The sequence below is a fragment of the Colletotrichum costaricense genome, assembly GCF_030867565.1.
Source record: "Colletotrichum costaricense strain IMI 309622 chromosome Unknown Scaffold_9.1, whole genome shotgun sequence".
NCBI classification, from domain to species: Eukaryota; Fungi; Ascomycota; class Sordariomycetes; order Glomerellales; family Glomerellaceae; genus Colletotrichum; species Colletotrichum costaricense.
The window spans coordinates 150413-165550 of record NW_026848238.1 but is presented as its reverse complement, the minus strand read 5'-3'; the positions used below and the strand labels follow the sequence as shown (position 1 = coordinate 165550).

General features: G+C 51.6%; 6 protein-coding genes across 6 annotated transcripts; 5 read left to right on the top strand and 1 right to left on the bottom strand.

The window, feature by feature from the left end:
• Window positions 1-1531: 1531 nt before the first annotated feature.
• CCOS01_08870 (short-chain dehydrogenase) lies at window positions 1532-2681 on the bottom strand (the record flags this gene model as incomplete). Its single annotated transcript, XM_060457030.1, has 2 exons — window positions 1532-1649; window positions 1711-2681. 2 exons carry the CDS (start codon window positions 2679-2681, stop codon window positions 1532-1534), a joined length of 1089 nt encoding a protein of 362 aa, XP_060311730.1.
• Window positions 2682-3520: 839 nt separating this feature from the next.
• Window positions 3521-5119, top strand: CCOS01_08869 (uncharacterized protein; the record flags this gene model as incomplete). Its single annotated transcript, XM_060457029.1, has 3 exons — window positions 3521-3896; window positions 3947-4355; window positions 4405-5119. 3 exons carry the CDS (start codon window positions 3521-3523, stop codon window positions 5117-5119), a joined length of 1500 nt encoding a protein of 499 aa, XP_060311729.1.
• Window positions 5120-5851: 732 nt separating this feature from the next.
• Window positions 5852-7334, top strand: CCOS01_08868 (FAD/FMN-containing dehydrogenase; the record flags this gene model as incomplete). The annotated part of the gene is made up of 2 exons (XM_060457028.1): window positions 5852-6800; window positions 6853-7334. The coding sequence occupies 2 exons, from the start codon at window positions 5852-5854 to the stop codon at window positions 7332-7334; spliced, it is 1431 nt and encodes a 476-aa protein (XP_060311728.1).
• Window positions 7335-9527: 2193 nt separating this feature from the next.
• On the top strand, window positions 9528-9806 carry CCOS01_08867 (uncharacterized protein; the record flags this gene model as incomplete). Its single annotated transcript, XM_060457027.1, has 1 exon — window positions 9528-9806. One exon carries the CDS (start codon window positions 9528-9530, stop codon window positions 9804-9806), a length of 279 nt encoding a protein of 92 aa, XP_060311727.1.
• Window positions 9807-10860: 1054 nt separating this feature from the next.
• CCOS01_08866 (bZIP transcription factor) lies at window positions 10861-11911 on the top strand (the record flags this gene model as incomplete). Its single annotated transcript, XM_060457026.1, has 2 exons — window positions 10861-10900; window positions 10959-11911. The coding sequence occupies 2 exons, from the start codon at window positions 10861-10863 to the stop codon at window positions 11909-11911; spliced, it is 993 nt and encodes a 330-aa protein (XP_060311726.1).
• Window positions 11912-13889: 1978 nt separating this feature from the next.
• CCOS01_08865 (uncharacterized protein) lies at window positions 13890-15083 on the top strand (the record flags this gene model as incomplete). Its single annotated transcript, XM_060457025.1, has 3 exons — window positions 13890-14141; window positions 14196-14683; window positions 14747-15083. The coding sequence occupies 3 exons, from the start codon at window positions 13890-13892 to the stop codon at window positions 15081-15083; spliced, it is 1077 nt and encodes a 358-aa protein (XP_060311725.1).
• Between the last annotated feature and the right edge of the window lie 55 nt (window positions 15084-15138).

Sequence of the window (15138 nt, the reverse complement as noted above, 5' to 3'; positions counted from 1 at the left end):
ACTCTCATGTTGTAGACGCTGGAACGAAACTTCTTCCAAGAACCACGATGCGTAAATCACTGCAGAAACCTCGGTTCGCGGCAACTTGGCTTTCTCCTTGGCGATGCCAATGCTTCGTATGGGCGCATCTTGCCGTCTTGGAAAAATCTTGGGAGATACTCCGCTGGGCGAGCTGAGGAATCGCCGCAGATGTTTTGCGCCTGGAGTCGACAGATGTCCATCGCGCGGAATCGCCAGGGTCGTTTGGCTCTAGGGTCATCCGCAGCGATCCCCTGGCTCGGGTCCTTCTTAGTTTGCGGAGTGCCAGTGAGGTCTGTTGGAACTTGGACGCTTTCTACAAATAATGCGGCGTCTTGGCAGCGGGCGCAGACCCGGAAGTGGTTATCATACCGCTTCATCGCTCAGCTACGTACAAGTCGAGGGGGGCTCGAAGAGAGATTTGGAACCGCACGCCGGTGACGTTCGGCTGCAATATCACTTCCTTCTCAGGACATAGAGAAACCCCGAGTGAACGCATCCGACAGCTCGGCGATGGCACTCAACCGGTGATACCCTATCGCGAGCCATCCAAAAGGTAAGATCGCCAAGACTTGAGGATCGTTTGCTAGTTCTCACGGGTCGCTATGCCATTGTTCTCCTGAGTATTGTAATGCAAAGTTGAAAGCTCACTCATCGTTGGAGGGGCCGAGCCTAGCCCCCTTCAGTTTGGATAGCAATACAACGTACCATCTCAACTAAGAAGGCGCCTTGCCACACCGACCGTACATAAGTGGTGAGGCACCTTGGCATAAGCTGTCATGTCAAGCAGGAAATTGCCGTAGCCAGGCTACAGGATTCTGGTACCGGGACCAGACCTTCGTGGACTGCGAGACGGCGTTAGATGGTGTCCGCTGCACCGATGAAGACGCAGTATATTGATGATCTTGCGCCTTATGGTGAGCCCTCGCTTCGATCTACACACCTCTTCCGCCTTCCTGCATCTGCCAATTGCGCCGTAACGGACGGTTCATCCGATATGAAGGATTGGGACTTCAGTAGATGAATGTCAGCTTGAGATTTATCGTTATCTCTAAGCCTTCGAGATAGATGTCACGTACTCATTTCCTTGTTCGTGGATCACGGCTTGCCACCATACCAGCTCGCCACAGCATCCTGACGCCACCACTTGCCAGACATAATGATGGACTGCCTGCGGTTGAGGCGTTCACAAGCGGGCGTTGTTGGAACTGACAAATCGGTACAGAAGTGAGACTGTCAATTCATTACTCTATGTAGACCAGAATACCCATCGAATGACCAAATATGATACGAGATATCTAAGCGAAGCCCATCCACCCAATACACCTTATCGGAAACGAAGCAAGAAAAGCAGGCCGACTGACACCAGAAACTATTGCATCCATCCGAGGCGACTGCATCAATCAGCAATTAGACTTTCTGCATACGACCCAACATGTTCCTCAGGTAATGCCAAGTCCCAGGCTGACGGGGCAAAAGGGCCCGGAAGGAAGCGAGGTCCTTATCGCGAGTCCTACTGCATGGAGCGAAGGATCGAGCGCACCCCGGCAAAGTCCAATTCCTGTAAAGTCTCCTCCCACAATTGCTCTCGGGCGGTCTTGCCCTGCGGTGTATAGATGATGTTGGCAAAGCTTTGTCAGCGAGCGGTTAGCGAGGTCCATCGACGAAAGGGCATGGGCAGTCAGCACTTACGGAAAGATTTTCCAGTCCATCAAGTAACTTCCGTGAGTCTCTTCTCCTCGAACGACGGCCGCATCAAGGTATGTTGACGCTCCGACGTCCAGAGTTCTCCCCGTCAAGCTCTTTCCCACTTCTGCTATCGTTTTGATGAGACTGCCGACGTGGCGGTGAAGTCCTGATCCTTTACAGAGACCCGGGTCGACGAGGTTGACGACGACGTCTTCCCTTCGGACGTGTTCGGCGAGCTTGATGATGAAGAGGTGACCCAAGAGCTTCGACGTCGAATACCGATCCGTGGCATTGAAAGCCTTCTCGTCGTCAAATGCGGCTATCATGGGAACTTTGTCCTGCTCCGGGAACTTGGCCATAAAGGCCGTACCCGAGTTGACGATTGTCAATCTACTTGGCTGGCCTGGAGCTTTCTTGGACTTCAAGACTGGCAAGAGAAGGATGGCGAGGAGGGCAGTCGACAGATAGTTCACCTGGAAGACTTGCTCATGGCCTGCCGGCGAGAGCCTAAAGTCTTCCTGAACCATGCCGGCATTCAATATGACGTAGTCGATCCGGGGCAAGGTGGAACAGCGGTTGGCAAAGTCCTGGATGGACTTGTATGAGAGCATGTCCAGAGACCAGACCTCGACCGTAGCGTCGGGATGGCTTTCTCTCAGGGTCTTTGCGGCAGCCTCTCCTCTTTCAGCGGATCGAACGGCGATGATGAGGCGTGAGAGATTGTGATCGAGCAGCTGGCGTGCGGCAGTGAAGCCCAGCCCGATATTGGCTCCAGAAACGATAGCCGTCTTCCCGGAGAGCGAGAGGTCCTTTGGTGGTGTTCGGACTGTGGCACAGAACTGGGAGTTAAGGAATAGTCTGCCTGGCCCCATTGTCAGGGGAGTGAGTTCAAGTGAGCTCGTCATGATGAGTTGTGAGGTGATGTGAGAAGAAGTAAGGTGTTGTGGTTGTTGCGGTTGTTGATGTGATTGCATTGATCTGTGCAGAGCAGCATGTTGAGATTCATCATCGGATTCGTGCTGAATATATAGCTTTCAAGTCGTCTGAGGTATGAGCAGCTTCAATCTTGGGACGTAAGGCAATTTGCACTCTTGAACGCGCGTAGACCGGAGGGCAGAGGCACTGAAACGCTAGAGATGGCTGAAGTTGAGGCATCGTGGATGCCTGGTGATGGATTGCTGTCTCGAAAGGGAAGACCGACTGGTTACCTAATATGGACATCAATCAAGTGTGAGAAGCAGGGCTTGTCCAAGACCGGAAAGCAATCGGTGTGTGGACGGCGTGTACGGATCCCCCGCCAGTGCCTTGGCCCACTAAACCGCCGGATATCACGTGGCGGAGCGGCCGCCAGCGAGCGGGGCTGAGGCCGGAAGGATCGGCGCTAGGCCGGAAGAAGGCAACAATCAGTACTCGGCGAAGGGACTTTGGTCGTGTCGTGCCAGCTTACTTTATCGAAGTGAGGGGGAAGATTGGGCCAGGATAAGGCAAGATTGCAGGGTAAATCCGGCCGTCTTACGCTTGGTCTTCGTTGCCTTTGAACGCTCCGTGACCCGTTTCCTCGATTGTTTTCCCCTTTGGGTAAACAGTTCTTCCTCCCTACCGGTCTTCTCACTTCAAACTCAGCTCGAAGAGCATCCCAGAGCTCGTTTCGACTGCACCCTTAGCTCCGTCAGGTCTCCATCAAGCCATTGCTGATTACATACGAGAACTCCACTCGATCATTCACTGGAAGAGGCAATAGGACCCTTGAGATCCGCTGGGTTGAAGATGGGAAACCAGAAACGGCCTAGTATGATCTCTAATCCATCTACCCATGACCATCCACTCTAACGTTGCTACTGCAGCCAGCAAGGGATTTGCCTTTGTCATCACAGATACATCTGGAAAGCCCACGACAGACGATCGGAAACTCATACGCAGTCATGTCATGCGAGGCAAGAATACACGCCCGTCTCGTGGCGGCCAAAAGCGCTCGACCAAATGGGTCAACCAGACTAGTCCTCAACCCCCACAGGAACCAGAGGAACCACCTGCGCCCAGGTCACTCACTGCTCTCGTTAAAGAGCCGAGAAAACAAAAGCTCTACAAAATTGCCTGGTACGAGCATGTATTTCGCACACCCAATGACCTTTACATGTTCCAATTTGCCGACGATATTGACGCGGCCTCCCGAGGCATGCTATTCGAATGTGTGTTTGGTCCCTGCTCCGAGTTTGTCGTTATGCTCACCTGGTCATAGTTTACGCCGTCGTTAAAGAGACGATGTACCCCATCGAATGGTGCCTGCAGTACGACGAGAGCAAGACGCCGTGGTTCTACTGGCTTCTAACAGATGCCGCGTTTCTGCACTCGATTTTATTCACGGTAGGATTGATGAACGACACTGTCAAAGGAGACAGCCCAAGCAAGCACACCAACTTCCATATTTGGAAGACACTCCAGCTGTTGAACCAAAATATTGCGGACCAAGACATGGCTTTGGCCGACTCGACCATCGCCACGATTGTGTCCATGTGTATGGTGGCCGAAATCTTCGGACAGCGCGACAATGCCGCCGCACATATACAAGGCATGCGTCAGATAGTGAAGCTAAGGGGCGGAATCGAAAGCTTCTCTCACAATCTTCAATTACAGGTCAAGATCTGCCGGTACGTGCCATTCCTCGATATCTCATGCCCAACATCTGACGAAGCAAAGGGTGGACATTGGCTGGAGTTTATGCACCGGCGAGAAGCCGCTCTACTTCCGGGATACCTTCTCATGGGAGCCTGCTTTCTCCCCTATACTGGGCAAAGTCCCTGTTGGCTCCGAGGTCTGCCCTGGCTCTTCAAGCATACGACTTCTTTTAGACGCCGCCGACAGTCGCTTGGGCAACATCTTCCAAGATCTCCACGACTTCTCCCGCCTGGCGACCGCACTATACCACACCAATCGCAAGATTGACCCGAACCTATTTCAAGAGTTCATGACTTGCGTTCAATACCGGCTGTTGTATTCGGAGACCACAGCACACAATGCCTTGGCCGAACTAGGTCGCCTTGGGATGATCAGCTACATCACCACCCTCTTTCTCCAGGTACAAGGTGCAAAATTCCAGTTCACCTCCTTGACTACCAAGCTTAGGTCAGCATGCAAGAACCTCGAGATCTCAGCCTCTACATGCGCTGCCACGAAACTCCTACTGGCCTGGAGCCTTGTTATCGGTGCCATATCCGTCTTTGAAGAGCAGGACGACCGTTGGCTTTTGCCGAAGTTGGCCAATCTGCGAGACTCTCTGGGACCTACATGGCCCGAAGCCAAGGCCAAGCTCGAGGATGTCATTTGGACCGAAAATGTCCATGATTCTGCCGGTATCAAGGTTTTCGAAAAGCTAGTACTACACGTCGCCAGAATTCCGAGAGCCAGCACATAGTGATGGTCTCGAGACGCAAGCACATGCCACTTGAACAGAAGTAGGCGAGCTTCACTCCGGCTGGATAGGTGTCTGGGATCTGTCCAGTTCTAATGCAGACAATGCGAAGCGGTTGGAGGCCGTCGGAGGCCGTCGATTGCCAATCTACCATGTCTAGACCGCCACGTTGAATCCAGGAGTTGATTACACCATCTTACCTTCTACGAACACCTAGTCCAGAATCCATCGTCGGTCTCAAGCGCATCTCGAGCCGCATATTACACAACTCACGATTTTAAGCTACTAGTAATGCCAAGCCCAGCCTACCGTTGCCCCTCTCGACTATTTACAGCTCAAGACCTCGACCTATTACAATGGCCCTTTCCTTCTGGATCCTTCAGGAAGCATCAAATTGACATGAGATTGACAGCTCCTCAACTGACCCGCGGCTGTTACCGACCGCGACGTGGTCCATCTGTACGCGTCCTCTTTTGGGGACTTTCGTCAAGAAACCATATACTGCCCTGCTTAAATCTCACGTCAGCCTAGCCGACCCCTCCCCCACGGTAGCATGGCTAAATCTCTCGGGTTCCTGTCCAATTAATAGTCACTGTTTAGATTCTTAGATGAGCGCTGCACGCTTTGGCAGCAGATCCCCTTCCGCGCATAGCATTTACGGGACATACATAAGCGCCGTTGTGACCTCACACTTCGCAATGTCAACCAACATTCCATATCGAGAAGTCAACCACAATGGCATCACTCGAGGCATCACCAGAGTTCCGGGGGTCTCACCCCACAGCATCGACGCTGGAGCAGATCGCTTCAGATGCACCCAAGCTGAAAAACCTCACAACGAACTTCTCCCATCTTTTGGTATACACGAACTCGGCCGAGAAGTATGAGGAAGTTCGAAGCTTCTTCAACGCGAACATGACCCAACAGCCGTTCGCAATCATCAGGCCGAGGACCGAAGCTGAAGTCGTGGCCGTCATCAAGGAGCTGAAAGCTCAAGACATCCCATTCGGCCTCAGGAGCGGTGGGCATGACTTGACATTCGGGCAGGCACAGGGCCAAGACGGCGTCATCGTGGATCTGAGAAGTCTCGACAGCATCCTCATCGCCGAGGATAAAAAGTCCGTCCGCGTTGGCGGCGGCATCCTGGGCATCAAACTCGCGCGCTTTCTGCAACAGCACAAACTCGTTACCCCCCACGGCTGGTGTCCGACCGTCAGCATCGCTGGCTGGGCTATGGGGGGTGGTTACGGATACACGAGCGCTTACCATGGGCTAGGCGCTGACCAAATCCTCGGTGCGCGTGTGGTTCTCGCGAACGGCGACATCGTCGACACGAACGATCATCCTGATTTGCTCTGGGCTCTTTGCGGCGCTGGCAACGGCAACTTTGGTGTTGTAGTCGAGCTGCAACTCAAGGCGTATCCCCAAACAGGCTTCTTGGCGGGCTTTCTCGGATTTCCCAATGATCAAGTTGGCGAAGTGTTGAAGAAGTTTGGTGAATTTGAGAGGAATTTGCCTGTCAATTTCACTGGCGAAGCCACTCACATGGCTCTCCCAGGCGTTGGTCCCGTATTTGCCTGGCTGTTTGCTTGGACGTCTGAGAATGATGACCTGGAAGAGGGTTGGGCTTTCTTTGAGAAGATGAAGTCTCTTGGCACGCCAGTTCTTAACACGGTGGCAGAAGGTATGTACCGCAGCCCTCCTATACAGACGACAATAACTTATTAGGCCTGCAGTGGACGACTTTACGTTTTTCAATGCAATCCCCTCGCCGACTAATGTCCATTGGTATCCTCGACTGAGGATGTTCGAATATTTCACTCCAGGAACAGCCACTGCGTTCGGCAGCAATTCACCACCGGGTGCAACCTCGGCTACTGTCATCCATGCCGCTCATGGTCGAGCCATCGAGGCGAACCCGTCAGTGTGCTATCCTCTGCGCAAGAGGCATCGCATAGCAGCTCCCTCGGGTGGTGTCATCGATACCACCGCACAGGCGGCGGAATATGAAGAGTATAAGAAGTGGGCGGATGATTTGGTCGACTCCCTCTCAGAACAAGGCCAAATGCTTCCATACGGGAACCGTAACCTGGGCCCTGAAAGGGACATGGATTGGGTATCAACATATGGCGAGGACACCCTGTCAAGGCTCAGGGAGATCAAGCAGAAGTTCGACCCGGAAAATGTCTTCAAAACGGGGTATCCGAAGTTAGCATAAGTTGCGATTACGGTGCGACTTGAAGCTACCACATATGAATAGCATTGGTGTTGGTCGTACGGTGGTCATAATTGTTGAATAAAATACAGTAGGCGAATGTTACATACCTATGCCTCTTAACACAACCAGCGGATTGATGACTAGTTTGTCTGTGGCACTTTGTCTTCTGAAACGACTCAGTCAGCCATTTTGAAGTCCCTGGTGCCCCCAAAGAATTATATGCCGTCGTTCAAGTCTTTCTCTTGTCACCTTGATACGCAATGAAGCGAATCATGAGCCAGGAGGCAAACCTCATTCCCTGAAGTTGTCGATCTGACCGGCCATTATCATGGCTGGTTCTTTACCGCCTCAAGTATCCACAGAGACGACTCTGAGCAACGTAAACTTTGCTTTAAAGCAAGCAAGCTAGCCATCTGACGATCTACTGCATGCAATTTTATCAGGAGCCACGTATATGTAAGCCTGTCCTAAACTCCGATTTGTCATGATTTCATAATGTGTCCAGCTCACAGTTGGGACTAGAATTTGGGCCTCGAATCGCATAGTAAATGCAAATAATTACAATCCGTGTCAAGAGCACCACTGAATTGCAGCTTAGTCTCATTCAGTTGGACCGAGAACAATAGAGCGTAGTGGCAGGTTCCTAACTTCCCTTCCGACGGTCATTTTAAACCCGTTGTCACGAGTCTTCTGTTTCTGGTGCCAACCAGACGCCGCAGATAGCCTATGACTTAACACTAGCATGCGCCTGTTTTCGGCGAAGAGAGCGAGAAAAAGAGCGACACCAGCCGAGCCTGGAGAAACCGTTGCAAGTAGAAGTTGGATCGGACCATCGTGATTGCCCATGATGGCGTTCGTTTCTATCGTATCGATGGCCGGACCTGGTCGGGGGTTGGATCTTGACGGTCAGTCCGTTCAAGTCAAAGATGGCTCAGACGCTGGCATCGGGGCACAATCCTAAAAGAGTGAGCCGCAGCTGCGGGATCAGATAAATACTGATTCAAAATTTCGAGGTGTTTACGGAAAGCGTGCACGGTAGAAGTGAGGTGGGTTGAGTGAACGACTTGAGGTTGAGGTACAAGTGCCAGAATGCCAGGAGCTTGATAAGACTGGAACTTTTGTTTCTATCAAGGGGAGCGCTATGCTGTCGCTACTTACTCTGTAGCACCTGTCCTAACAGAACACAATCCGACATCAAAATGTCAGTCCAGCTACAGCATTACAGATGCACGGCTCAAGCAGACAGGCTTTGCATTACCGATACACTGTGCATACTAAGCTGCAGATGCGGACGGCCTTTTACTGTCAATGGTTAGAGTTTGGAGAGCTGTGCGGGATAAGCTAGGTAGAAGCATCTCCAAACCCCTCACTTCTGGGACTAGTCTGATAGCCGGGTGAAACTTGTGCGGAATAGACCGATCGGCCCGGACGGAGGACCATCTGCGGTTCGAGTTTCGGCTCTAGCTTGTTCCCTCGTGACTGTACGCTAGAGATTTGCAGTGTAGTGATACTTGAAGCCAATCAGCTGACGGTGGGTTAGCCAAGTAAGGGATTGTCAAGAAGAGGCAATGACCCCAGTTCTGAGTGGCATGATTGAGCAGTTGCTCTAAACCCCAAAGTGTGACTACTCGTTGCCGGCAACTCAAGAGGGTCAACTGCGCCACACCTCCTGTGAGAAGTAGGGTAATGAGTGGCACGGGTGGAAGAAATTGGAGAGGGACAAGGACAGAAACTTCAATGTCCGTGGAAATTCGTGGAGATTGTGCTCCGAAGAAGATGATAACCCATGCGCTAAACTAGCGTCGAGTGGTGGTCCAGAATTGTGATCGCTAAGCAGAATGGGATTCTTTCAAATCGAGATCAGGAATTCCATCGGAGTTTAAAGGGTCACAGACAATCTTTGCTCCTGAAAAAGGCTCGTCCATTGGAGCGTAATGCACCACGGAAATATTGGCAAGCCGCAAAGATAGGACGATGCAGTCCCAGGATTCCAGAACTCGAATCGTAACTGACAATTCGATTGACCTAGGAACCGTCAGGATTGGGCCGCGAAGAAGAACTCCCGTCTTCCAACGAAAGGCATCTCAATGAAGCAACCCAGTGATGACGCGGTGGTGGAGAATCGCCAACAGCCCAGAGATTTCAAGGGCCATTTGACGCTCACCAGCTCGTGGCTGCGACGGCACATGTAAGATGAAAGCCTGTTTGACCTGCCTCGCGGGGTCGAAACTGTGGCTCGTCGTCGCGTCCAAGCCGGGGCTCCGAGGCACACTGGCACACTCCTCCTTGCAGGTTCGCCACTTCAAGGCAAGCCACATTTCCGATTTGCTTCCTCTGGTAATTATCCAATGGCATACCTCGGACACTCGGGATGGTAGATCAAAGTGGCACAGTGGGTATGCCACGGGAATGATCGAGCATGGACAAGAGGGAGATTCCATCTTAATTAGTGGATTACAAGGGCCCAACTAGCCAAGCACAAGTAAGCAGTTCCTGGTCGACCCGGCATGCCTCTGATCGAAAGCTAGCCATTGAGACATGTCTATTGGTTCACTTCTCTACGGAAACAACTCCGTGAGCTGAGATTCGGCTCGTACCACTACGAGCCCGGAGGAAAGCTCCCGCGCCCCCCTGCCTTACCAACGAAAGCAGGTTACGGAAACCGTGTAGGATAGTGCCTCTCCGTCATCGTACATGTTGACATCGCAAACACCTCCCCTTATTTTCTCTACCCCATCGTTCTTGGCCAACACATAGGCACCTAGGGTTCGTTGAAGCCGCTTCCCTTCGTGCTAGCATTATGTTGGTATAGCCGAGCCAAGCCAAGCCAGGAGGGACGGGAATCTGCACACTACCTACTGCGTAGACGCTACTTACTCTCATAGTGGCAAACACTCTTTGCATCCCGCACCTCGGCAGCTGTTATGTGACAAGGCCTCAAAAGTCAAGGCTCACGGGAGTCAAGGCCCCTCTTCGACCTTGTTGAGCTCGGCCGAAGCCACCCCGCTGATTAGTCCATGAGCTTCTCAAGAAGCACAGCTTACCCGAACTGCGGTACGCTGATCTTATTACGGGCACTGGTTCCACCGTACAGGATCCCTCTTCTTGGCTTGCCGTGTCTTGCCTTGGTGCCGCCGTGCCATGAGGTGCTTGTCCTAATCGGGCCCAGGGACAAGACCACAGACTCTTTGCCCCCCCACCTCGTCTTCCGCGAATTAGTGCTGTGTTCCTTTAAAAGGATCGTAGGACCTCGTCACGAACCCCTTGACGCGGTACGTGTGTGTGTTTCTCGTTTCTAGCCACTTTCGACTTTCTTCAAATCGTTATTGTTCTTCGCCAAAGACAGGCTTATCGTCCATCTAATACGCACAATTAATCAGTAACACCAAGAATTACCTTCGTGATACCACCATTGCTTGCTTAAGCTTTCGTCTCCAGCCAAGGCTAGCCTAGCCAGTCGAGACAACCCTGTTCTCCCCCTGCCGTCCCCTGTAAGAGTCGCATCGCAGCGAAAAGAGAGCTCGAGATGGCATTCTCCGGCAGCAGTGTAAGCATACCTCAACAAAGTGGGTTATCCATTAAATATTCCTCAATTTCAGGCTGTATCCTAACTTGAACATGTAGACCAGACTATAAGTGACTTCGAGCAACCTCAATCACAAACAGAGCAGCAGCACCAGCAGCAACATTCACAACAGACATTCGGCAGCAATGATCTACAAGCGACTTTCGCCTCGTCCCAGGTTCCAGCCGCGAATCCTCCTTTTGAAGTAGACCGCCGGTCTTCGGCCTCAACACAAGGGCAAGGTCCTCATTCATGGCAAAATTCTCCTGCCAGCAATCAGGCAGAAGGATTAGCGTCACCAATAAGCTCCGTCATCTCACCACATAATAACACAAATCCACCGAAACTCCCACCGATTGATCCTCTGGTTTTCGATTCCGCAAGTGAAACGAAACCATCTTTACCAATCGAGGCGATAGAATCTCCAAAGCGACGCAGGGGGCGACCGAGGATTTCCGAGGATGATGGACTAGATGTTGTCGCACCAAAGACAGGTGCAGAAGCACGGCAGAAAGGCAGCACCCGACGAGCCTCAAACACATCAACGAGCGGCGCCATCGGCACAGGTGACAAACGCAGCGGCGCCGAAGCCAAGAAGAACAAGATCCGAGCACGGAATCGGGAGGCAGCTTACAAGTGCAGAAAGAAGAAGCAAAAGGGAGTCGAGGAGCTACAGACCCAGGAGGCGATGGCCGAAAACATCAACAAGAACCTCAACGACGAGGCTGCGTTGCTCCGAGGCGAGATCCTCATGTTGAAGACCATGGTGCTTCAACACGGTAGCTGTGGGTGCTCTTTTATCGAGGAGTACATTTCTGGCGCGGCCCAAAACTTGGTATCATCGAGCATGGCCGGGGGCGCTTCGGCACCGGCGTCTGGCGGAGGAGGGATGCAAATGGATAACCTACCATGTCCAAACGGTACGAATGAAGGGGAATCATACGTCGACTGGAAGATGTTCGACGTGGATGCGGAACAAGGAGTCCCCTCGATGGGCGCAGAACACAGCTAAGAGCTTCTCCGGTCTTGACGACATCACCGCCCAGTGCGCGAGGGTATGGTTCCGGATGGAGGAAGTCGCGGTCAGGATGTATCAGGGACAGGTAAAATTACATGGAAAAGGCGTTCGGGACAAGGTAGAAAAAAGGCTGTTTGATCAGGCGATCACTCGAGGGAGGGATGAGAACAAGATACCCTACGTACGTGAGCTTAGTAGGCCATTACTGGTACATGTATTTGACGCTCAATAAGCTACTGAATTTGGCAGGAATAAATATGTCAATCGTCGTTGTCTGTGAGACAAATAGATGAACGAAATCAGAAACATGACGTCTCTCTACCTGCTGATTTGAAAAGAGAGTTCTTCCTAGCGAGTAGAAACAGCCGTCGTGGAAAGTCCCCGGTAAGCTTTGATCTAGCTGCTGTAATAACGTTTCCTCGTGTCCCGTAGCGCCTTCTCTTGACTGGCTGATACGATGTATCGCCATCTTGAAGAAGATCATAGTATTCTGAGTTTGTGGTGGTTGCTGGACCTAGCATTGACCATTCTTGAAGGCTGTTGTGAGGCGCTGCCTCCAACTTCACTTCAAATGCCAGTGACAAACTCACCGTACTATGTTGATATACTTTCTGTCTCTTCACGACTCAGGCTTCTCGTCACATGCTATGTGAGAACGCACTATTATTCTTATTCATCCGTTTAATCGTTGATGATAATGAGGAGCATTCATCAGTTCCCGTCGCAATCTCATCTCCTAATGATGCTTAGCCAATTCGTAGGTCATGTTCACGTACACTGGCGTACACTGTCGAAGAAGCTCCAAGTTGTCTCTCATACATATAGAATTGAACATGATGGTCAGCTCTGGAGCTGCTGGGACTCGATGGCCTGCCAGAAGTCTGGTATGGTCATTGGAGTCATTTCCGAGTGTCCCTGACATGAACTTTTTGGCCTGAAGCCCGTCGTCTTCTTGGCATTTCCCCATCATCATGGTCTCGCCCGTCTCAGATTTCTCTGCTGAGACCCGTCTGCATCGTGCCGCAGTGCTCTTGACGGAAACCTAGCAGGATTCAAAATCGCCACCAACGTATTCCTACCTCTCGGTCGACATCGGCCTTGGGCCTAGTGAACGGATTGAACACGTGCAGTAGTCCCTGATCTTTGGACAGGGTGCTTCCCTCCCTTCAGGCTCGATCCAAAAACATTTTGGAGAGAAGCGGGGTTTGAACATGGTAATGAGGTGCTCTAAGCTTTCTGGGGAGTCCGAGGTGTTGTGCCTCGAACTTTAAAGCTCAACTCTGGTCGGGGAATCGGCAGCCAGTCGCACTCACGGGTTCGTCGGGTCGCAGCCGCTGTGCCACGACAAATTCCGCAACTCTTCAAAGGCAGACAAAGTGGGACCGTATGCCAACTTCATCACTGAAGAGGACAAGAGGCACACAATAGGTAGGTAAGCCTTGGGGAACACCAGAACGAGAATTGAGCAGCCTTCTTCCTAAGATTTGAAGCACAGGGCATTGTCCCATGTTTACGAAGAACCGTGTTGGAAATAGGTGCACCTTCCGTGCATATTTCCGATGTTGAACCCTGGAAACTATGAGGATTGAAGCAGAGGCCAAGCCCATCATCCTCAGATTTGACAAAAAACTTCGGCCACATTGGTTTGCGACAAGGGTAGACCATGATATATACACGTTCCGAACGCTCCTAACATCACCAAAACCTGCCGGATTGCGAAATGATTCGCCTTGTGCCGAGCGATTCGCAAGGCAGAGTTCCAGACTGCATGCTTCTGACACCCTGCCGCCGAAAAGTACCAAGTCGCCCTGTGAGTTGAACGCCGGTCGATGCCACTAGGTTTGCCAGGCAGAGAGTATTAAGCGCGAGACTGGTCGTAGAGCGTTCGCGACAGACGATGCTCAAGTCATCTCTCACATCCAACGGCCATGCGACAGTTGAGTAAATATCTAGTTGCTCAAGTTGCGCCAACATGTCGACGCCGCTCCTTCCGGTGTATTTCGAGCTAAGCTGGTCGATTTTGAGTACCATCGGTGCCACCAACGTTATGCTTGGCTTCCTCATCGCCGGGATCACAACCTTCTCCCAGATAACCGCGGTGCCAATCGTATCGTCAGCTGCTGGCGCTATCGCGAACGGACTCTGCTACTACGCATTCTACGATGAGACGTATTCCCTCAAGAGCAAAGCAGCGGCGTCGGTGTTTGGTGATATCTTCTGGATGGTGAGATTAGAAATCAAAGGTGTTCCGCGTACTTTATGTTAACATTGCATATAGATTCAGGAAGTCGGTTTATCGTTCTACAGTTACGTTCTTCTCCGAAGAATCTTAAAGGACTTGGGCTGGAAGATCTTCAACAGCTTGTTCTGGATCATGGTTCTCTCAATCATATCATTACGCATCATGATCGCCGTCTCGCGTGCCAAATTTATCTTAAGAGGCAACACGAACCTGCAGAGCACCGTCAACAACCTACACATCGGCTACTTTGTTCTCATAGCTTCGCTCGAGTGTATCAGCTCCTTTTTCTTGCTCAAGACGTTCGCCGAGGTCAAGTCGACATCGTTGAGAGCAGCATTGAAGGGAGGTCTGTTCAAATATCTAATGCGAAGCACTGAAGTCCGGCTTGCGACGCTGGCTTTGGTTGGAACAATGAGAGCCGTCACATATTCTTTTCAAATTGCTGCTCAGAGTGCTACAAACGCGGCAAGTCAGGTTGACCGCTTCGCTTATACACTTGAGTGCCTATTCCCTGTAGTCATGTTGTGAGTTACACCCCTATACTCCCACGTGTTGCATAGTGCTGCTGTCTAATATTACCTGTGTAGCATTGACATCCTGGCATCTAAACTCGTCTTCACGACACAGGTCTATCACCCTACACAGCCAAGTCGATTGCCTATCCGAGGATTTGCATCGTATCAGAAACAGAATGATTGGTATGCTGCCACACAACACAGCGAGAGACTAGTCGAGGTTCGCGGTGGCAGGCGGACAAGCTCTCAGGAAAACATCATCAGCGCTAGCTCGTCCAGATCCAACATCAGGCTCGACGGAATTGAACCGACGTCGCTGGGAGGGATCAACAAAACGGTGGAGATCAGCGTGTTGCACTCAATGCCGGCAAGACCAGACACCCAGGCGCACTTCTTAACATCTCCATAGCAGTTTTTCAACATGTGGAAACCTAGCTTAACTACGTAGCCTTTGCCACGTAGTC